The 24,207-nt window shown below is 40.0% G+C and overlaps 2 protein-coding genes across 2 annotated transcripts; both read right to left on the bottom strand.

Annotated features, from left to right (window-relative positions):
* Positions 1-4,733: 4,733 nt before the first annotated feature.
* LOC308098186 (uncharacterized protein) lies at positions 4,734-9,760 on the bottom strand. Its single transcript, XM_080446438.1, has 2 exons — positions 9,515-9,760; positions 4,734-8,601 (listed from the first exon to the last, which is right to left on the bottom strand). The coding sequence occupies exons 1-2, from the start codon at positions 9,708-9,710 to the stop codon at positions 6,650-6,652; spliced, it is 2,148 nt and encodes a 715-aa protein (XP_080302564.1). The 5' UTR covers positions 9,711-9,760; the 3' UTR covers positions 4,734-6,649.
* Positions 9,761-11,734: 1,974 nt separating this feature from the next.
* LOC308098047 (uncharacterized protein) lies at positions 11,735-16,323 on the bottom strand. The gene is made up of 2 exons (XM_080446268.1): positions 16,079-16,323; positions 11,735-14,003 (listed from the first exon to the last, which is right to left on the bottom strand). The coding sequence occupies exons 1-2, from the start codon at positions 16,251-16,253 to the stop codon at positions 13,105-13,107; spliced, it is 1,074 nt and encodes a 357-aa protein (XP_080302394.1). The 5' UTR covers positions 16,254-16,323; the 3' UTR covers positions 11,735-13,104.
* Positions 16,324-24,207: the final 7,884 nt, after the last annotated feature.

Here is a 24,207-nt window from a genome sequence, read left to right on the forward strand (position 1 = left end):
CATTTGGAAATTTTCAAATCAGCCTCATGGTGGCGCTATAAAAGGCCAAATTGCATTTTTAACTGTAACTGCACCGATCTGCGTGAAACTTTGCACGCATACTCCCTAGAGGCCAAGGAAAAACATCTGCCCTGCATTTTTTACATTGGCCTTTTATAGCGCCACCAGGAGGCCGACTTATGTAAAACACATATTTTGAGATTAAGCCTTCAGATTTCATCCAAATTTCACGCAAATCGGTACACATGATCTCTATAGTCATGTGATCACGAACTGTTTGATTTTTCATATTCCATCCTGATTGGCTAACATTGACATCTAAGGTTTGCAGGAGTGGCCTGTTTTGAACAAAATGCCGCAAATCATGAACGCAGCGTCCGATTGCGGTGGAACTTTGCACGTACATTTGCACTACGTTGAAGAACAAACGCCACCCTTTTAACATTTCCCTATTATAGCGCCACCAGGAGGCCGATTTTTCCTACAAATTTTGTCCAAAGATCATGCAAATCGGTACACATTATCTCTATAGTCAAGTGATCAAGATGGTTCCGTCCAATTTTTTATATTCCATCCTGATTGGCAAATTCTGAACATTGCTGGCCCACAATAACCTACCTGACCTGGCGGAGACCTGTGCTCCGAGGAGCACTTTTTCTAGTTGCACCTGTTTTTAGTCCTAACAATGGCCAAGTTATGGCCAAGGACCTTTCAAAGTCAACATCACCCAAAGTGGTCATAACCATATCAGAAATGAATTCCCCACCCCACAATTAGTCAAAATGGAGGTATTGCATGTGTATATACACTCAGAAACAAAGAAGTTGGATTTTCATCATGGCCGATGGCAGCCATATTTGATTTGACCATTGGCATTGCGCCATTCGTGGCACTATGGCGGACGAGCACCTCTGTGTTTTTTCATGTCTAGGTACCCCTTGTTCAAGTGAGAAATTCTCCTACCACCAAATTGCGAACGGGTCTATAGGCCAGGTACCGGACTACTGTGCAGATAATGTGGGGAGATAATGGCAAAAAAAATGAATATCCTAAAAAAGTATTAAAGCTACTCATTTGAAAAGGCTATCATGTTTCAAAGTACTTATATGGACCCTACAAACAAAATGGTGCCAAAGAGATTTTGCCACCTTTCGTGTCCCTGACTTCTGGTCTGGCCCATGGACTATGTCTCATAGGAGGGCTGTGGACACATCAGAAACCTGCCTACCAGTGACATCATCGTTAAGCAATTAAAAAAAATGTTTATACCTAATTTCTTTGTGTCATCACTTCCAATTTCACTAGATCTGCTATTTTCAAGATTGTTATACTTTTTATAAATTTGAAAACTTGTGAAATGGGACATTCTGCATAATGAGTACTTTCTACTTTTGGTACTTTAAGTACATTTGTATACGTTTGTACATTTACTCGAGTCAATTTTGTATTCCGGACTTTTCTACAATTCAGTATTGCTACTTTTATTTAAATAAAAAGAATGTAGTACTTTTTCCAGTTTTTATTGCAATTGTCAGACTGTTGAACAAAACAGGGGACCCCCTGGATCCCCCATGGAGAGAACCATACAGGACTGATACATTGGAGCATTGAGTTACAGTATGAGACATGGTCGCAGCACTGCTGCAGTCTGAAAATCACAATCTTGTTGTTTATTGGCCAAGTAGGTTATGTTCACATATTAGGAGTTCAAATTGCTCTCAGACACAGAAATAGCAAGGTAACATTGGACAGACCAGTGTCGTATATTAGACCAGTTAGAAAGGTGTCAATAATATTGCATGGATTACACGACACATATTGTTAGATATTGTACATATTTATAGACATTGCTCTTGGCAGGTGTGCAGATTACAAGCAACAAGCAATGTGTGCAAAGCTGGACACAGTAACATCCTCTGAGAGTGTACAAAAAACAGTGGTGTAAAGTAACTAAGTAGGCTACTCAAGTACTCTACTTTTTCAGTACTTTTACTTCTCCACTACATCTCAGAGGCAGACATTTTACTTTTTTACTCCACTACAATGATTTGAAAAGTTTAGTTTAGTTACTACAGTAGTTACTTTGTAGATTTTGATTATTATTACAAAACATACCACTTCAGCCCTATATACATTTCGGCCATTTGAAAATAGCAGATCTACAAGCTCACAATGAGTCGCGATGCAACACGTGAGCTTGTAGATCTGCTATTTTCAAAAGATTTTTATACATTTGAAAACTTGTGAAATGGGACATTCTGCATAATGAGTACTTTCTACTTTTGGTACTTTAAGTACATTTTGATGCCAATACTTTTGTACTTTTTCTAATTCTGAACTTTTACTTGTAACAGAGTATTTCTACATTGCAGTATTGATACTTTTACTTAAGGAAAACATGAGTACTTTTTCCACCACTGACAAAAAACACTGCCAGAGTTAAATTAAATGAAGGGTTCACACTGCAGTGTTAAGAAATCACCACCAGAGGGCCTCATTCACAAAGTGCTTAATCATAATGTTTGGATTGATCAATATGTTGTTCTAGTTGAATTAGTTCTTCTTACTCTACTAACACATTTAGAACTGCCTCAGTCATAAGTGAAAATCTTAGAACATCAATGACAATGTGTCAATTCAGCTTATAATACTGGAAATTGTTAAATATAAAATAATTAAAATTGTGAGTAACATTTACTACACAGTGAAATCCTGTGTTAATCTAACTGAAGAGTGTACTCATGGACCAGTAATACATGATAACATATTACATGATAAGATTAATTTATAATCAGTGTTGGTGAAGATAACTATTAGCTTTGTATTTATAGGAATTCAATATTTTAATGACATTATTGAAAACAGGGAACAGACATGTCTGCTGACTTTATGTCTTTAAACCAACATATTCAAGTCAAAGCCTGCAGTATTAACCTTGTTGTTATGAAATAACACTTCCTACGGACAGGCCACATAGACAGGTCCATGCAGACAGAAACATGACTGCTGGGCAGTGGTGTAAAGTAACTAAGTACATTTACTCAAGTACTGTACTTAAGTACAATTTTGAGGTATTTTTTACTTTACTGGAGTATTTCCAATGTTCAAATGTTCCAATGTTTTGAAAATAGACGATCTACAAGCTCACAATGCGACGCATTGTGAGCTTGTAGATCTGCTATTTTCAAAAGATTTGTATACATTTGAAAACTTGAAATGGGACATTAAGTACATTTTGATAGCAATACGTTTGTACCTTTACTCAAATACATTTTGAAGCTTGTAGATCTGCTATTTTTGAATAGCCAACGCAAAAATCTAAAATGACAAAGATGCTTTCCCGGTTTTAAGGGGTTAACAGATATTAAGTCAAATCATTTCTACTCGCATATTAGTGAATGAGGGCCACAGTGAACGGCAGAGATCTTATTTCATAGATACGTTTTTTCAAATGAAATTAACTATTTAAACCTTACTTTACTGTCGCGCGTCCTTGAATAACTTGAATAACCCATCAACAAGCTCACAACGCATCACAACACAACAAATTGTGGGCTTGTACATCCGTTATTTTTGGTCTTAAGAAGAACTATACTGTACATCACACTTTAGGCTAGAGCGGGGAGCCCCTCAAAATTAACTGACCGTGTTGTAGTATAAGATTGCCAGGGCAATCACTAACACACCACATCCCTGTAGTGTTATCATAGACTAGAGTAATGTTGTGCAGTACCATGTGCATAAAAAACAAGATAAATGAAACGTACCATAAAATATTAAGGGCATAGTCTATATGCTGAATGATAAAAAAAAAAAAAAAGGCATCCATAAATCAATATCAAATTGCATGGGTGCTGGATCAAGACATACCTAGTGAAGTTGAAATAGATATTCAGCCACCAAATAGCTCCTGCTATTTAATATCTGCTAGAGAGATATTTTGAGGAACAAGGTAGAGATAGGCCGATAAATATAGAATTTTTGGACGACAACTATGGAGCCATTGTGTCTCGATTCTTTATCACCTCTTTGGCATCCCTAATTTGGGCGTTAAATAAAAATCTAAAATAGTATATACAAGCTCACAACGCATCAATCAGCAATTCTTAAAAAATGGAATAGGGGTTAAATAAAATTAAGTGAATATTTTACATTTAAGTCTTTGTTCATTTGTATTTATTTTGTTTGCTCAGAAGTTCCAATATTCTCAAATACAAACTTTAATCAAATCAAAGTTTCTCAAATTGATCTCCGATTTAGCAGTTTGCAAAATATCATGTCAACATCAGTAATGGGTGGTTTAATCCATTAAGACCGGGAACGCATCTGTGTCATTTTAAGATTTCTTTGGGCTATTCAAAAATAGCAGATCTACAAGCTCATAGCGCTGCACCGAGTGCCGCGCTATGAGCTTGCAGATCTGCTATTTTTGAAAAATCTTGAAATTTCTGGCAAATCTTAATATATATTTTTTAAAGCAAACATTAGTAAAATATTTTGTTCCAGGGACCCCCAGAAGCAAAGATTTGAGTTACAAATGTCCGCTTTAAAAAGTATATATTCATAGATTTGCAAACATTTTCACGACTTTTCAAAAAATAGCAGATCTGCAAGCACATAGCACTCGGTGCTGCGCTATGAGCTTGTATATCTGCAATTTTTAAAAAGCCAAATAAATCTAAAATGACACAGATGCGTTCCCGAATTGAATAGGTTAAAAATCTGGATCAGCATCAGGCTCAAAGATCTGCCATCGGTCTGGCTTTACAACAAGGCTCTACAGACATACAGGCACCATCTGAAAACACACAGTCCCCATTACAAAACCACATGATATAACATTGTGATATAATACATCTTCATCGTCATTAGTCAAATTATAGCAAACAATGCATCTCATATTTAACACAGGCACAAGTTCATATTCATCATCATAACATATATATATATATATTATAAAAGGTGCAACCTCCAAAAGTTACTACTCCCCAACAGACTCAGGCTAGATAGCTGTCATATACAGTATATACGACCTATTACAGGCACCTCTGTCTACTTATAAAAGTCTACTATGTTGACAAAAAGGAAAATGTAACACTGTATGCAAAGAAGAAAATAAAGAAGGCAACCTATAAAATATAGAACAGCAGTGTTAATATTAGAGACATGACAAAGGTTATTCATTCACAGGAATTGTCTAATATCAGAATGATTATCGCCTTAAGGGCTCAAAGTGCCCAATGTGAAGTACAGATTAAACAAAAATAGTGCTTATTTGCACTAAAAGTGGTTCTTTGGCTCATAATCACAGGGTGACCTACAGTATTTTGGTGGTATATAGCACCTTTGTCAAACAGAGCTATATACAGCCATTAGAGGTGCCTAAACTAAGCTGAAGAGCAAGTAAAGATTTTGATGCTGTTTTAACCCATTAAAATCGGGAACGCATCTGTGTAACCACTTAAACCATTATTTCATACTTTGGCTATTCAAAAATAGCAGATATACAAGCTCATAGCGCCGCGCTATGAGCTTGTAGATCTGCTATTTTTGAAAAATCATGAAAATGTGCGCAAATCTTTGAATATACATTATTTTTAAAGCGAACATTTGTAACTCGAATCTTTGCTTCTGGGGGTCCCTGGAACAAAATATTTTCAGATGGGGGTCCACAGGCAAATTACATATAATTTTGGAGGTCCTTGACAATCATGAAAAAGTTTGGAGCACCACTGATATTATAGCAACATAATTTTTTTCTGAAAAAATATTATATGTTTTTTCTGAAAACATTTTGTCAGAATGGGAACCTCAGGCCTTAAAGGTTAACTAATTTTGCTGGAGTGGGGAACCCCTGGAACCCTGTCAAGGACAGGGTCCCCGGACCCAACTTAGAGAACCACAGCACTAAAGAACTACTGAAGAACCAAACCTTTATGTGTGTATGTATCCACAAGAGTTTGCGTTTTAGGAGCATAGAGTTCATCTCCCACTGTGTTGAAGTTGTATTCATCCAATTCCCACAATGTCTGAGAGTGGCGGTGGATATATTGTTTTGCCTTGGAAAATCGTACAGCCAAAGGACTAGATGTTACCTTGTTTCTGATAGCACAGCGGTGTTCAGCGATTCAAGTTTTTAAAGGTCTTGTGGTCTTTTCAAAATATACCAGTCCACATAAGCATATGACATTGGAGCAGTATAATATGTGAGGGGGGGCACTGCAGTTTACAGGCACATACTTTCAAAAAAACAAACATGAAAGCCTTCTGTATACAGTTCAAAACCGTGTTTGACCAAATGTCACTGCCAGGTGGACAGGGTTTTTTAGCAGCATATCTACAAACATAATGAACAGATTTGGATGTTGGGGAAAGGTTTGCCATGGGGCAAGGGAGATCTGATTCACTTTTCACACCAAGGAAACATTTGTCATGGCGCAATGGAGAACTGATTTATCTTTTCACACAGGTTGGAGGTCGACCACCGGTCACACCCACTTCTGGTATTTGTAATGCATTTTAAAGGGGGCCGTGTGGGGTGTCATCAGACTTGGCTCGGAGCTGCTGACTTGCTGGTCGACCCCCAACCATCCCCACTCCCTCGGCCCCATCGGGACGTGGCAGTGTGTGTGCATGGCACCCCAACCCTTTATGGACAAGCTGTCTTGTTAGTGGAGGTCTGCGCTTCGCTGAGCGCATTTCCTAGTTTATTTGTGTGACTCTTCATGTGAATTCTTACGTATGTTTTCCGGTGGAAGCCTTTGCCACAGATCTCGCAGCGGTGCGGTTTCAGCCCAGTGTGAGTGCTGGTGTGGTGTTTGAGCGTCGTATGGTCACAGAAACACCTGCCGCATACGTTGCAGAGGTAGGGTTTCTCCCCCGTGTGGGTCCTCTTGTGTCTGATCATGTTGTGGCGAAAGTTGAAGGACTTGCCACACTCGCTGCAGCTGAACGGCTTCTCTCCCGTGTGGATCCGCTTGTGCATTTCTAGACTTGCGTTGCTTTCAAAACACTTGCCGCAAATTTCGCACAGATTTCGGTTCTTGTGAGTTTTCAGGTGAAGCTTCAAGCTTTCCCCCGACTCAAATCGTGTCCCGCAGACCCCACAGAGGTCCTCGGTGTGCGTTTTGGCGTGATTCACGAGGGACACCATGGAGTGGAAATCCTTTCCGCACACTTTGCACACGTTCCGTACCTGTTGCTTACCATCCCCGTCGTCAGCTGCAGAAGTGTTTACAGAGCGTGCTTTGCCTTGTAAATGAGTCCTCATGTGCCGTTTTAATGTAGAGTAGTCATTGAAGCATTTGCTGCAGGTGGTGCAAGAGTACGGCTTCTCCCCGGTGTGGATCATGAGGTGTCTCGTCATATTTTGCCGACAATTGAAGGATTTACCACACATGCTGCAGCTGAACGGCTTCTCTCCGGTATGGATCCTCATGTGCACTTCAAGGTTTCCATGACCTTCGAAACACTTTCCACAAATTTCACACACTTTTCCATTCTCGTGAGTTTGCAGATGAAGCTTCAAACTTTCCTCCGAGTCACACTGCGTGCCGCAGACCCCACAGAGGTCCTCAGTGTGAGTTTTGGCGTGATTCACAAGGGGCGTTATTTTGTGGAAATCTTTCCCGCACACTTTACATATGGCTCGCAACAGCTGCTTTTTTGACGCTGTGTTGTCCTTAGCGTCTGCATTGCCATCCCCATCGTCAAACGCAGGAGCGGTTACGGAGAGTGTTTTGTGTTGGAAATGAGTCTGCACGTGTCGTTTTAGTGTAGTGTAGTCACTGAAGCATTTGCTGCAGTTGATGCAAGTGTATGGCTTCTCCCCAGTGTGGACCCTGAGGTGCCGTGTCATATTTTGGCGACAGTTGAAGGATTTACCACATTCATTGCAATTGAACGGTTTCTCTCCCGTGTGGATCCTCATGTGCGTCTCCAAAGCGCTAGAACTGACAAAGCATTTCCCACAAAAATCACAAACCTCTGCTTTGACATTTTCATGAGTTGTCAGGTGAAGTTTAAAATCCTCCTCAGTATTAAAGTGCATCCCACACAGCCCGCAGACATCTTTAGGGTGAATTTTCAGATGATTCACCAGTGAGGCTTTGGCATGAAAAGACTTCCCACACACTTTGCAAATGATGCCAGATCTTTGCTTTTTCTTTTTCCGTGGTGTCTTTGCAGTCAGCTTGCGATATTGTCCATGTTTCCTCCACTCTTCATCTCCGTCACTGTCTTCGTCTGGAGTAGTCGTATCGCTCAGCCTCCAATCCTCATCGTCATCTCCATTTTTGGTCTCAGCCTCAGAGAGTCCTGGAGATGGGACCTCTTCATCAGACTCTATAGTCATCTGCTCAGCTGCAGTGACAGGTAGAGGTTCTTCCTCTACTTTGTCTATTTCATGTTCATTTGTCTCACACTGAGGATTTAATGTGTCACGGATGGTGTCGTCCTCTGGTCTTCTGTCCTGGCTGCTGTTCAAAGGTTCCTTGTGGCTCCTCTCAGTCTGCAGGGACTCTGGGTTCTTCTGCCTCGGACTGGAGTTCCACTCCTGCTGCTCAGCGAAGATTTCCTCCCAGAGCATGAGCTGTGGTTCGTCTGAGGAGCAGGAAAGGAGAAGGGAACAACATCAGTGTCAATCCATGTTTATTGTCACATCGCGTTTACAAGTGGGTTAAAGTCATGTTGGTGCAGGCTCGTCAGTGTAAAATAAGTAAAATAATCAGAATAGAAAATAGAAAAGAAGAGGAGTCAAAGTACATAAAATATAGCTAACAACAGCTGTGTGTGTGTGTGTGTGTGTGTGTGTGTGTGTGTGTGTGTGTGTGTGTGTGTGTGTGTGTGTGACCGAAGTGGCGGGAGAAAGATTCAAGATCCCATAGGATCTAGAACGTTCATCTGGGCTATGGGATACTATAGTCACGCTGTGTATGGTTGGCTTAGTTGGCTGGTTCACAACTAATCTATTGGTTTAAGTCAATGGTCTATGTTAGTGTGGTTCTCATCGTGGGGTCTGGGGACCCCCAGTGGTTCTTGAAGGGGTTCCAGTGGGGCCCCAGTTAAATGACTGATAGTTAAGCATCACCATTGTTAAATGTACACGTTAATACAACTAAAGCAGGGGTCTTCAACAGGGGGTCCGGGGCCCCTAGGGGGTCCTCAGAGCTACTACAGGGGGGCCAACAAATCTTTGTGTGATAGGATAATTTTTAATAATATAAACATCCCTGGCCTCACATACTGTAGATGAGGTTACACGGCAGATAACTTAATAAATCACACTAGAACAACATTAGACAGTGTTTTCATCGTCATGTGACACCGTAGGCATCATCCTGAATTTCAATAAACGTTTGATCTGAACAGGGCGTTTTACATTAGGCTGCTTGTGTTGTCGTGTTGGTTGGTTCTGCAGGCTAGACTGAGGCGATATGTCACCGAGTCAACAACACACACACCTGATATTGAGCTGTGGTTTTATAAGAACATCGATCGACATTGTATCACATACCTCTTATTCTATTTAACCTGATCTCAGGTTTTATAAGCGCATCGAGCATCTTGCGTTGTCTACTGATCTCTCGTTTGGACTGGAACATTTCTTCCTCGTATCCTGAGATCATCTTCTCAACAGCTTCCACGATCTCATCAGCAGCTGCAGACAGAAACTGCTTCACAAGGACCCGCAGACCTTGAATTTTACTCATCTTGGTATCTAAACGGCTCTGATCACATTGATTGTTTATCGAAGCAATGATTCTCTTGTTCTGATCACAAACACTTGTGATGATGTAAAACTACACTGGGCGAGTCTCTGTTTACTTCCGCTGTCCAAGAGTTGCACTTCCAGGTAGCCCTGAAACATGACTGTCACATCATGACAGTCATGCATGAACTTCAACCTGCTGTTTGCACTTTCTCTATTTACGGCGCGTACATCTACATAAACGTTCGAATTTCAAATATAAAGTGCTTACCTTATGGCCATAATATTACAATTATGTTCGGGCCCTCAAAAGTACCCATATCTTCGGTATTGTTCAATAAAAAGTATTACAATCTAATTGGTGGCCATTTCTTTCATATTCTCCAGATGCTTTCAAATACGCGACCCTATTGGTTGGGAGGTGTACTGCACTCTGATACATTATAACTCTATGAGAAAATGGCCACCAATCGAATCAAAATGCCTTTTATTTAACAATACGGAAGATACGGGTACATCTGAGGGCCCGTACATAATTGTAACATCAGTGGCCATAGGGTAAGAACTTTATATTTGAAATCTGAACGTTTATGTAGATGTACGGGCCGTAAATGGAGAAAGTGCAAACACCAGGTTGAAGTTCATCCATGACTCTCGTGACAGACGACCGTCGCGGTCCTAGGGCCTAGGCTATGTTGCGCAAAATACATTTAGTAGAAGCTCTTATCCAGAGCGACTAACAACCTTTGTCTTTTGTCTTGTACAAGTAAAAGCCCAGCGGTATGAAATGTTGAGTAAAAGTGGGCTACAAAAGAGGAGGAGTCAGAGCGCGGTGGTAACGCGTTGATCTAAAATTCACTAAAATATAGGTGCAGACAATCATAAGCCAAGCAAGCCGCAAGAGGAGCTTATTCTGAAAGACACAAAAAGAAAAAAGGTCTGCAATCGTGATACATTGGATGGATAAGGAAGCACGTCGTCATGCATCGATTAGTGAATGGTTCAGCACCATCGCCCATGGACAGCGACACAGACCATGCGTGCTGGCTGTGATGCACTAATACCCAAGAGAGCAAAGCCATTATGTTTGTCTGTATGTAAAGCCAAGCAAAGAGACAGACAGTAGTGGGAAAAGTACTCATATCTTTTACTTGAGTAAAAGTATAAATACTATAATGTAGAAATACCCTGCTGCAAGTAAAAGTCCGGAATTCAAAATTGACTTAAGTAAAAGTACAAAAGTATTGTTAGCAAAATGTACTTGAAGTACAAAAGTAAAAGTATTCATTATGCAGAATGTCCTATTTCACAAGTTTTCAAATGTATAAAATGTATTAAAATCTTTTGAAAATAGCAGATATACGTGCTTACAATTGCAATTTGCGAGGCATTGTGAGCTTGTAGATCGGCTATTTTAAAATGGCCGAAAGGTAGCCTATAGGGCTGAAGTGGGTATGTTTTGTTATAATAATCAAAATCTACGAAGTAACTAAAGTTTTCAAATAATTGTAGTGGAGTAAAAGTATAATATTTGCCTCTGAGATGTATTGGAGTAGAGGTAAAAGTATTGCAAAATGGAAATACTCAATTGAAGTAAAAATGGTACTTAAGTACAGTACTTGAGTACATGTACTTAGTTACTTTACACCACTGGGAACAAGTATAGTCCCCGGGTGGACCTACCTCCTTTCTCTTGCATTCAGTAAATGTACTTTACTTATTGTGACTTATAAAGTGTTATATCAGAGTAATGATGAGAGCACTACAACCAACAGCGTGTTGCTGCCATCCAGTTTCCTTGAGGAATTACATAACTTATTTCAAATAAACTAATAATAAATAGATACACGCACTTCACAAATCCCCACTGATAGATCTACAAAATATTCTAAGTAAAGATCAAATTTTAAATAGTAAAAATGAACGTGGACGCCAAATGAGGAGGAAAACACCATCGAAAATCAATCCAGTGGTTTATTCTATGAGAATATTCTTTCTGCGGTTACACAGGAAATACAGGCGGTTGTAGCCCAATGTTATCTTGGAGAAACTCCCACTTCATAGCATCATTTCATTATCAGATTTCAGTCCAGTGGCCAGTTGGTGGGTACACGTGTACATGTCATGACTTGTCAAAAACATATTCATATCTTAATGTTTCACAAAGCAACAGTGCAGTTTTTAGGTAATGTCATCATGGGCATGAGGTAATTTGGTACAAGACGGACAGCACATCAGATAGCAATCAGATCGTGAGGGGTCCATGGGCTGTGATGTCATACAATCTAGTCGAAACTGGTTCTTGTGTCCATGAAGCTCTGACGTGGGTAAAAAGGCAAGCCCGACTATATTAACTGCATTACACAAAAATGGCAAAAGGAACAAATTTTTTTTAAAGCATGTAAAACTTGTAAGTAGAGTTTCAAACAGTTGACCAGATGTCAATGGAGGAGGACACGTTTTCCCCCCATTCCATTTATCAGTCTATCAGCACATCGTATCTACAAATGTTAGGAACAGATTTGCACTTGACAGAAAAGGAGGTAAGGAAGAACTTATTTACTTTTCACACCACATGGCCAAATGTAGACTGTCACAAAATCCTAACAGATTCATGCAACGTCACAAAACATTGAGCAAATATTGTCATGGAACAATGACGCGCAGTTTGGTGGTCGACCTCCACCGGTCACACACACTTCTGGTTTTTGTAATGTATTTTTAAGAGGCCGTGTGGGGTGTCATCAGACACGGCTCAAAGCTGCCAACTCCCTGGTTGACCGTCAGCCCAGTTTTTTGTGATGTTTCAGAATGGGACCATGCTACAGTATGTCTCTGGGCCCGACTTGAAGCCTGAGTGCATTTACCAGTTTAATACTGAATTCTGACAGATGATTTCTGGTAAAAGCCTTCACCACAGATCTCACAGTGGTGCGGTTTCTGCCCAGTGTGTGTGTGCTGGTGCTGGTGTGCTCTTTGAGATTAGAATTGTCACAAAAACAGTAGTAAGTATGGTTCCTCATGTCTCATTATCTCTGTGTGGCTGTCAAAAAAAACCACATATTTCACACATTTCTTGTGAGTTTTCAGATGCAGCTTATTATTTTTTTGTTGCAAACTACATTTATTATTTTTTAATAAACATACAAAACTCAAACGGGAAAAAAAGCTCAGGCACAACATGGCCCTCGGTAACCCCTAAAATACAAAGGAACCATATCAAATTTTATCCCCCTTAAAAAACCCAGACAAATAAGTTGGGAGAATAGAACATTAGGAGCGAGTGGCCACCATCATGTTGCCACCATCATGTTGTAGCAGAGTGGCTCAGGGCCTCTCCCTGACGACCAAAAAGCCTAATATCTCCACTGGCCAAAGGCGAATTCCCATTTTGACTAGTCGTTAAGATGTTGGCTTTCCACGCGGGAGACCCGGGATAGAATCCTGGACGTTACAATGTGATCCACCATGTGTTGTTTTAATAAATAATAACTACCGAAGCATTTACTGCAGGTGTTGCAAGAGTATGACTTCTCCCCAGTGTGGGTCCTGAGGTGTCTTGTCATATTCTGGTGTCGGCTGAAGTATCTACCGCACTCCTTGCATCTGAACGGCTTCGCCTTCACTCCCATGTGGCCCCTCATGTGTTCCTCCAAATAGAAAGGTTTGGCAAAGTATTTCCCACAAACATCACAAACCTTTCCTTTCACATTCACGTGAGTTTTCAGGTGAAGTTTAAAATCCTCCTCTGTCTTGAAGTGCATCCCACACAGCCCGCAGACATCTGGAGGGTGACTTTCCAGATGTTTTACCAATGAGAGTTCGGAGTGAAAAGATGTCCCACACACTTTGCAGATGATACAGGATCTTTGCCTTTTCTTCGTCCGTGGTGTCTTACCAGTCAGTGTGGGATGTTGTCCGCTCGGCGTCCACTCTTCACTTCTGTCACCGTCTCCATCTTGAGTAGCATTCCAGTCATCTCCGTTCTCAGGCTCACAGAGTCCTGGAGATGGGACCTCTTCATCAGTCTCTATGGGCATCTGCTCAGCTGAAGTGACGGGTTGAGGTTCTTCTTCTTCTTTGCATATTTCATGCTCATTTTTCTCACACTGAGTGAATATGTCATGGATGGTGTCGTCCTCTGGTCTTCTGTCCTGGCTGCTGCTCAAAGGTTCCTTGTGGCTCCTCTCAGACTGCAGGGACTCTGGGTTCTCCTGCCTCGGACTGGAATTCCACTCCTGCTGCTCAGTGAGGAAATCCTCCTCCCACACAGAGAGGTTGAGCTGGGCTTCCTCTGAGGAGAAGGAGAGGAGAAGAGAACATTTAGCAATGATTGGAAAATGGTCTATCTCTGGTCTGGAGGCGCTTTGGGAACGCCTCGGTTATGGAAACGCCTTCTGTTTTTTTCCCTTACTCATGCACAGACTAGTTACATAGTAGAGGTACTCGAGGCATATGACCACTTGATCACTTAATCCCTGTCTATGCCAATGCTCATAAGTGAAGTTTCAGATTCATTCATTAAAAAACCTCAACTACACTGTCATGTTATTAAATTATCTGTAAGAGAATCATATTTATTATAACTCATCAACACTCTGTTAATAAGTATACAAACTCTCCCATTTTTGTCTGCTCTACTTAAGGTTGAGTGAATTCTCTATTTTTATTACAATGATTAAATCCTTAAAAAAGTTGCTGTGAGTGATATTTGTTGTTAAAATAAAGTTAAATACTAAATAGATTACGGTCACACGTTACTTGAGCATGCAAATTCATACTCGTAATTAACGCTTAATTAATGATGAATTAATGATAAACTCATACATTAATTCATCATGAATTTATCATGAAATCATCATTAATTCCTGGTCCTCACCATTTAACTAGTGCTGAAGTCACTCACTATGACTTAACCAAGTGTAATATATCATTTGTTAAAGGACGACTTCACCCATTTTCAACCTATCTTCATATAATTGGTCCTCACTAATGCTCATGATAAAATGGTACAATTTTTTTCTACTCGGCCTGTGTCTCATAGGAGGGCTGTAAGAAACCCACCTTCCCGTGACATCATCATTTAGTTTTTTCAAACAAGATTTATTTTTATTTTTTTTAACGAGAGAAATGTGGCTTCTATAGCATGCTAACTTTTGAAGAATAGAAATCCTGCAGTTTCTATTAGCTTGGATGCCCAATTGATGATGTCACTGGTAGGCGGGTTTCTGAACTGTCCACAGCCCTCCTCTGAGAAACAGTCGTGGTATACAAAAAGGGTAACATTATAATGAGCATTAGTGAGGAGTGAGGACCAATGATATGAAGATAGGTTGAAAATGGGTGAAGTCGTCCTTTAAGGACATTATTCCACAGTTCCACTTTAAAGTGGCATGAATTCATGCCCTGGATGAGTGCTCATAGGAGTAGAGAGGAGGGTCGGTCTCTGCAACGACCACCAGAGACCGACCCTCCTCACAACTCCTACCCGCCTATGAGCACAAATCCTGGGCATAGAGAAGCATGTGGAACTGTGGAAAGATCCTCTTATCACTGCTATAGTGAAATTATTCAGTAACAGGGGTCTCTTCTGCTCTTTAGTAAACAGAAAATACATTTTCAGGTTGGGATAACAATTTGGTTTAATCAGGAGAGAGAACTATACAGGATAAACACTCATCCTGCATACCACCTGTTTCCAAATATGTTTTGCACATTGTCTATGCAGGACGTTGAGTGATTTAAAACGAGCGCTCTCCAAAAGAAACACTTTTGCTCAGTAACTTGCTCATAACAATGGTGGATTGTTTTTTTGTTTAGTTTTTACAAAGCTGGATAATCTTAGCCCTGAAACATGACTGTCACATCATGAACTTCAACCTGGTGTTTGCACTTTTTTTTATATATGGCCCGTACATCTACATAAACGTTCGGATTTCAAATGTAAAGTGCTTACCCCATGGCCACGGATGTTACAATTATTTACGGGCCCTCAGAAGTGCCCGTATCTTCCTCATTGTTCAACAAAAAGCATTTTATTCTGATCGGTCCATACTTTCAACTGCACGACCCTTTCGGTTGGGAGGCGTACTGAACTCTAAAACATGGCTCTGAATGGCCACCGATCGGATTAAAATGCTTTTTATTGAACAATATGGAAGATACGGGTACTTCTGATGGCCCGTAAATAATTGTAACATCCGTGGCCATGAGGTAAGCACTTTATATTTGAAATACGAACGTTTATGTAGATGTACGGGCCATATATATAAAAAAAAAAGTGCAAACACCAGGTTGAAGTTCATCCATGACGGTCGTGACAGACGACCGTCGTTTGATCCATGGCTAGATAATAATATGCATACATACCTGATATTCTATTTGATCTGATCTCATGCTTGCGTTGTCGACTGATCTCTCGTTTAGACTGGAACATTTCTTCCTCGTAGCCTGCGATTATTTTTTCAACAGCTTCCACGATCTCATCAGCAGCTGCAGACAGAAACTGCTTCACAAGGACCCGAAGACCTTGAATTTGACTCATCTTGGTATCTAGTTATGATCACACTGACCGTTAACCAAATAAATTATTCTCTTGTTCTGAGCCTCTGTTTACATCCGTTGTCCTACTTCTCCTTCTACTATTGGGGTTTATTGACGATTGGCAAACATTTCTAAGCATTACCGCCACCTACTGTTCTCTTCATTTGACCTGCTACCTTATCCTTCTGTGCAAACTATTTACAAGTGTCCATTCAATCATCCAGACTCTGAGTCTGGGTTGACGTGCATTCGTCCCTCAGTACACTATCCCCATTTCCCCCATAATCCACAACATTTAAGAATCTCCTGATCTGCTTCCAGTATCATCTTGATTCTTTCAGACTTCCATCGCAATGAATGCTAGGAATCTTATCTTGTCCATACATACAGATATTTTCGTGTACCTAAATGTTTTCCTCCTGTTCTTGTTGTTCAGCCACCCTATTGTTGTGCTTGTGCCCCTCCACTCTCTAAGAGCTTCTGCATACAGCATTCCCCTCCTTTCTGCTCTCATCCTGTTTACCTTCACGTCCTCATTTCTTTCTAGGACATTGTGCTGAACCTTCATAATGTTCTTCTCCACAATGCAGAAAGAAAAAAAAACAATATGAGTGAAACACTATTACTTGTTTTATACAGTTACATGATGCACAAAATAATATAGTATGGGAATAAAACTGTTTTAATCTACAGCCACAGAGGGAGAGATTTCAAAAGTCCGAACACCCAGGGTAGCAAGCTAAACATGTGTCCTGACCATAAAATAAATATTAAAGTAAATAAAAGAAAGAAAAGAAAACCACAAAAAACAGCAATCAATCTTACAGTTTACACTGCGGGAAACAGTCATTGTACTGGTACATATACCTTTAAAAAACTAATCATGTAAGATTTGTAAGAACAATTCATAACCGTTATTGACCAAATGTCACTGTCATTGGAGGTGGACAGGGTTTATGTTTGTACCCCATTCCATTTATCAGTCTGACAGTGACATATCTACAAACATTATGAAAAGATTTGCAATCAGTGGAAAGGTTTGTCATGGGGCAAGGAAGAACTGAATGACTTTTCACACGAAGTGGCCAACATGTGGCATGGCCTGATACAGACAGATTAATTTAACACTACAAAACATTGAGGAAATATTTGTAACGGGACAATGAAGCGCAGTTTGGTGGTCAACTTGTAACTTTGTAATGTATTTTGAAGGGTGTGGTGTCGGACTACCAAATAATGATTAAGGTAAAATCAAAATTGTATTAATTGGCCAATTATAAAAAGGATTATCATTGCCAATGCATTAGCAATTACTAAATGATTGTGTCGATGCAAGTTGAACATTTTATTTGTTTGTGTAATATGGGTATTTATAGAAGCATACATTAAAGAACAGATTAGGCCTTTAATGATTGTTTTGTTTGTCAAAACAAAGTTTGGCCTTGCAATTGTAAAAGTTTTAGTAACTGTATGTAGCTGCTTTTCTTAATGGAACATTTTGTAGCATATTATTTGGCCTACAACATTTATACTCTTCACTTAAATTTCTTGCTGGTGCTTCTGGACTAGCCTGGTAAACCCTCCCTCCGGAAATCTCATTTCCATTTGATTCCAGGAGTGAGTCTGGCATGAAGGCTTGTATGGGCGTTTCTAGTGCATTACCAAATAACCGAGCCAATCATCGTCCTCGCTCATTGTTTTGTGATTGACAGCGGGGGTAGGCCAATCAGGTGGAACCAGAGTGGTTCACACGTCATTAATCAATACACCTTTCATACAAGCTGCTCATTAACATCAAAGACAAACCAATTACTCCTGGTGATAATCACTGCAGCCTAAAGTGGCTTAATTGGACATCACAGGGCCACTTGGACATCAAAGCTACATTACTCCCGCCCAGCTCCAGCCCACAGCCAAATTGCCCATATAGGTCTGCAGGCCAGACTCACTCCTGAAATAAAATACAAATGAGATTTCTGGAGGGAGGGTTTACCAGGCTACTTCTGGACTACTGCAGTGATCAAACCTAGAAACAAACTGCCACTAGAGGGCACCAGTAACAAATAATTCAATAGTATGTACTATTTTCCTTGTAGAATACATGTATAAAGGGAAGCTTACTTCATTTAGGCAATACTTAAGCAATAACTGCACATGTTCAATGTTTTTTATCCACAATCTGATGCAACCCATATAATTGTAAGGTTTTGCTTTTCAGATAAACAAAATTTAAATTAGTTGGCAATTCACTTAGTAATTGATTCAATTGATTAATCATTGCAATACTACTGCCACTGCCAACTTGCTGGTATACTGGTATACCCCCCGGCTATGGCCACTTCCAGTTTTTGTAATGTCTTTGAATGGGACCATGTTATCTGTCTCTGGACTCGACTCAAAGCCACCAACTCTTCAGGTGACATCCTGGGCCACGGCCATATCCAATTTACAGGAGAATTTACACTTTTCACAAATAGTAAATTAATAAATTCAATGATATATTAGAGTCTTAATATAGGTACAACTTTGTATTTCAAAACCATGATGAAAATAATAATGATAAAGGAAATACAAATATTCAATTGAACCTTTTTTCCAAAGGGAACCATGGCAGTGTGCAAGCCAAGGCACCGTATCACTTTATGCACAAGATGTCACCGTGATGGAGGTCTGCTCTCCACAGAGCGCATTTCCTCGTCTAATTGTGTGACTCTTCATGTGAATCGTACCAGATGATTTCCGGTGAAGACCTTTACTACACAGTCATAATCTGACTCTGACTCTCTGACTCAAATCGTGTCCTGCAGTCCACACTGTGAGTTGTGGCATGATTCACAAGGGACGCCATAGATTGAAAATCCTTCCCGCACATGTGACATACGTTCTGCAGCTGTATGTCCATCGCCTGCTCTGTATGGTCCTTGTTGACCTCTGCATTACCACCGTCAACTGCAGGAGTGGTTACGGCGAGTGTATTTTCTTTTAAATGAGTCCGCATGTGTCGTTTCAATGTAGAGTAGTCATTGAAGCATTTGCTGCAGGTGATGCAAGAGTACGGCTTCTCCCCGGTGTGGACAATGAGGTGTCTTTTCAAATTTTGGCTTTGGTTGAAGACTTTGCCACACTCCTTGCATCTGAACAGCTTCCGCTTCTTTTCCGTTTTGACCGGTAAATGAGTCTGTATGTGTCGTTTTAATGTAGTGTAGTCACTGAAGCATTTGCTGCAGGTGGTGCAAGAGTATGGCTTCTCCCCAGTGTGGACCCTGAGGTGTCTTGTCATATTTTGGTGACAGTTGAAGGCTTTACCGCACTCATTGCATTTGAACGGCTTCTCTCCAGTGTGGACCCTCATGTGCACTTCCAGACTTCCATGGCCTGTAAAACACTTGCCACAAATCTTGCACACTTTTCCATTGTCTTGAGTTTGCAGATGAAGCTTCAAAACCTCCTCGGACTCAAATCGCGTCCCGCAGACCCCACAGAGGTCCTCAGTGTGAGTTTTGGCGTGATTCACAAGGGGCGTAATTTTGTTAAAATCCATCCCACAAACTTTACATACGGTTCGCAACAGCTGCTTTTTTGACATCTGCACTGTACTGTCTTTCACCTCAGCATTACCATCCCCATCGTCAAATGTTCCGTCTTGTAAATGAGTCTGCACATGTCGTTTTAATGTAGTGTAGTCACTGAAACATTTGCTGCAGGAGGTGCAAGAGTATGGCTTCTCCCCAGTGTGGACCCTGATGTGTCTTGTCATGTTTTGGTGCTGGTTGAAGGATTTCCCACATTCATTGCAATTGAACGGCTTCTCTCCCGTGTGGATCCTCTTGTGTATCTCCAAACTGCTAGGTTTGGCAAAGCATTTCCCACAAACATCACACACCTCTGCTTTTACATTCGTGTGAGTTTTCAGGTGAAATTTAAAATCCCCCTCTGTCTCAAAGTGCCTCCCACACAGCCCGCAGACATCTTTAGGGTGAATTTCCAGATGATTCGCAAGTGAGACTTCTGCAAGAAAAGATTTTCCACACACTTTGCAAATGATGCAGGATTTGAGCATTTTCTTCGTCCGTGGTGTCTTTAAAGTCAGCATGCAATGTCGTCCACTGTCCCTCCACTCTTCAATGCTGTCAAAGTCTCCATCTTGAGAAGCTTCACTTTTGTCACTGTCTTCATATTGAGTAGCATCGCTCAGCCTCCAGTTCTCATCGCCGTCTCCGTTTTCAGCCTCAGAGAGTCCTGGAGATGGGACCTCTTCATCAGTCTCTATGGGCATCTGCTCAGCTGAAGTGACAGGTAGAGGTTCTTCTTCTTCTTTGCACATTTCATGCTCATTTTTCACACACTGAGGAGTGAATGTGTCACGGATGGTGTCGTTCTCTGGTCTTCTGTCCTGGCTGCTGCTCAAAGGTTCCTTGTGGCTCCTCTCAGTCTGCAGGGACTTCTGCCTTGGACTGGAATTCCACTCCTGCTGCTCAGTGAGGAAATCCTCCTCCCACACAGAGAGGTTGAGCTGTGCTTCCTCTGAGGAGCAGAAGAGGAGAAGAGAACATTCAGCAATGATTGAACAACAGCAGTGTGCGTGTGCGTGTGCGTGCATCCACCCGAACATAAACAGCTGATTAAAGCCCAGGGAAGATCCATATAAATCCTTTGTTGTAGTAGCCTACGATCATGTCTCATTCAAAAGAGCGATGTACTGTTTATCTATCTGCACGTCGCAATCATTCTCCGTAGTAGTACGATTACGATACGACGTAGATACGATAGATTTGTATTTTATCGATTTTTATATCATAGATATCAAATGTCAAAATCTATAAAAAAAAATCTATGATAGTCTTGATCCAAGGCTATACAGTATATATTTTTTTTAAAACCAATACTTTTGTGACTGAAATATAAATTAATTATAAATAATATAAAATAACTATGAATTCTTTAATCATTTATTTTTTACTCAATTAATTAAGTTGATAGGCTAATAAAATATGTTTTGAATGATACGTTTTTGTTTGTTTTTTGATGGGCCCTAGTAACAAAAAAAAATATATATATATATATATATATATATATATATATATTTACAAATTACAAATTACAAATATATTTAAAGAATGTATTCAAAATATATTTTAATACCGTGAAATATCGTAAACCGCTGTATTTTGTTTGATACCGTACTGTAAAATGTCATACCGTTGCATGCCTAATCCTGACTCAACATACTGGTTCATTCTATTAAAAGGGATAGTACAGTTTTTTTCACCTTTTTGACATCACACATCTCCAGACAGGATGATTGCATAGGGTGTATACAGTATCTCTGTATACTTTTATTAGTATTTTGTTTGAGGGTATCTTTAATGTGATGTTACTCTTCTGTACCTAATGTACTTCGATGCCCTGTATCTGTAACTTTTACTGCTGTGTGCTGTCTCTGGAGCCTGAATTTCCCCTGCGGGACCAATAAAAGGTATCTATCTCAGGGAATGTTGCAAAACTCCTCAGTAACTGTAGTGCTAATTTAAGAACCGTTTTCAATTTGACAAGAACCTTTGGATGTGCAATAAAATATAAAACAACCGAACTATCCCTTTAATACCAGCATCTCTACTGATGCCACGGTAACCATGGGAGCTGTGACAAAATTGGTTAAAACAGCTGTGCATTAAACAGCTAGTCTCACAGTAGATAATTAGATTGAAATATATAAGGTTGAACAATTATAGCCCCATGTGTGACCTCTCCTTCACTGTAGCTCCAGCCTCCAGGACTCAGTCACATAACATTAAAAATATTATTTATATCACATAGTTCAGTGATTGGTGGAAAAAACTCATTATGAATTTCTAAAACTATATTCATCCTGAATTTCACCAGATTAAACATTTGATTTAAAGTGGGCGTTTTACATTAGAGGCTGATTGAGTTGATTCTGCAGGCTAGATTGAGGCAATCATCTAACTAACATATACCTGGCATTCTATTGTATTTATTCTGTGTTTTACAAACGCATCGATCATACATTGTATCGCATACCAGCTATTCTATTTAACCTGATCTCAGGTTGTAGAAGCGCATCGAGCATCTTGCGTTGTCGACTGATCTCTCGTTTGGACTGGAACATTTCTTCCTCGTATCCTGAGATCATCTTCTCAACAGCTTCCACGATCTCAGCAGCAGCTGCAGACAGAAACTGCTTCACAAGGACCCAAAGACCTTGAATTCTAATCATCTTGGTGTCTAGTTAAGCGGCTATTATCACATTGATTGACTGTTATGGAGTGCAATGGTTCTCTTTATGATCACAAACAGTTCTGATGCTCTAAAACTACAAGCCACTGGACGAGGCAATATTTACTTCCGTTGCCCTGTCGTTGCACTTCCAGGTAACCTATCTTTTTATAAATCCATTTATCAGAAGCTCTTATTATTTATCCAGAGCGCCTAACAGTGGTAAGAATAACATTTTCTGTAATAAAAGTGGCTTTGAATTAAAAAATGCATGTTCATAAATAAAGTATGTTCATAAATAAAAAACAGTAGGCAATAGGCATCAAGCCTAAAGACAAATTGTAAAAGTAAATGCAAAATGTCCAATATCATCATTGGATGATACCGCTTGAGAGCTAGACTGGATGGGTGGACTGGACTATCACATCCTGACACTCAGTGACGTACATTTACTCAAGTACTGTACTCCAATTTTCAGTACTTTCACGTCTACTCCACTACATTTCAGAGGCAAATATTGTACTTTTACTCCACTACAGTTATTTGCCGCAAGACAAGCGTGTTCTGAAGGACACAAAAAGAAAACAGGATAAAGCACGTCACGTCACTCCAGTCTCTACAACATGCATCGATTAGTGATGGTTCAGCACCACCACCGCTGGACAGCGACACAGACCATGTGTGCTGTGAGCAGCAGTGTTGGAAAAAGTATACTCCCATTTGTTACTTATTAGTAAAAGTATCAATACTGCAATATAGAAATACTCTGTTACAAGTAAAAGTCCGGAATACTACTTTAAAAAAAAAACTTAAAGTACAAATGTATTGGTATCAAAATGTACTTAAAGTACCAAAAGTAAAAGTACTCATTATGCAGAAAGCTCATTGTCCCCATTTCACAAGTTTTCAAATGTATAAAATTATTTTGAAAATAGCAGATCTACAAGCTCACAATGCGCATTGTGAGCTTGTAGATCGGCTATTTTCAAATGGCCAAAATGTATATATGGCTGAAGGGGTTAATGTATGTTTTGTAATAATCAAAATCTACAAAGTAAAGTAGAGTTAAAAGTACAATATTTGCCTCCGAGATGTAATGGAGTAAGAGTACAAGAACTTAAAATTGAAAATACTTCAGTAAAGTAAACAATACCTCAAAATTGTACTTAAATACAGTACTTGAGTGAATGTACTTAGTTACTTTACAGCACTGGTAAGCACCATCTATACTAACACTAATACCCAAGAGCACAAGCATCAGTCTGTAGGCTGATGGGAAAATATGGCACATTATTACCAAGCATCCATCTTAAATTACATTACCTTTTTTGGGCCTATATATATTCAAAAGTCAAGATGCAGAGGAAATTCCCATGGTGCAACATCTCACCATATGAGTGATCAAATCAACCTGATCAACTAAAGCGCTGAATTGGGTAAAAGACAGGTAAATGGAAGGTAAATGTCAAACTGTCTGAACTTTAACTGTCAACTGTTGAATCTTGCCACCTGCTTCCACATCCTGTCTGCACTGTATGCATAGTGGTGGTTTTTGCTAGAAAGTTGACATGCACCCCTTAACCCTTGCTGTCAGACTTGAGAACACCCATGGCAACCACAACAAGCCTTATGACACTGACGTGCACTACTAAACTATCCAATCCAAACGTAGAATGCCCACCCTTTTTGGGGGATCACTCCTTAGTTTCCTGTAGTAT

The sequence above is a fragment of the Gymnoscopelus braueri genome (genome assembly GCF_963280865.1).
Source record: "Gymnoscopelus braueri genome assembly, chromosome: 13".
Lineage (NCBI taxonomy): Eukaryota > Metazoa > Chordata > Actinopteri > Myctophiformes > Myctophidae > Gymnoscopelus > Gymnoscopelus braueri.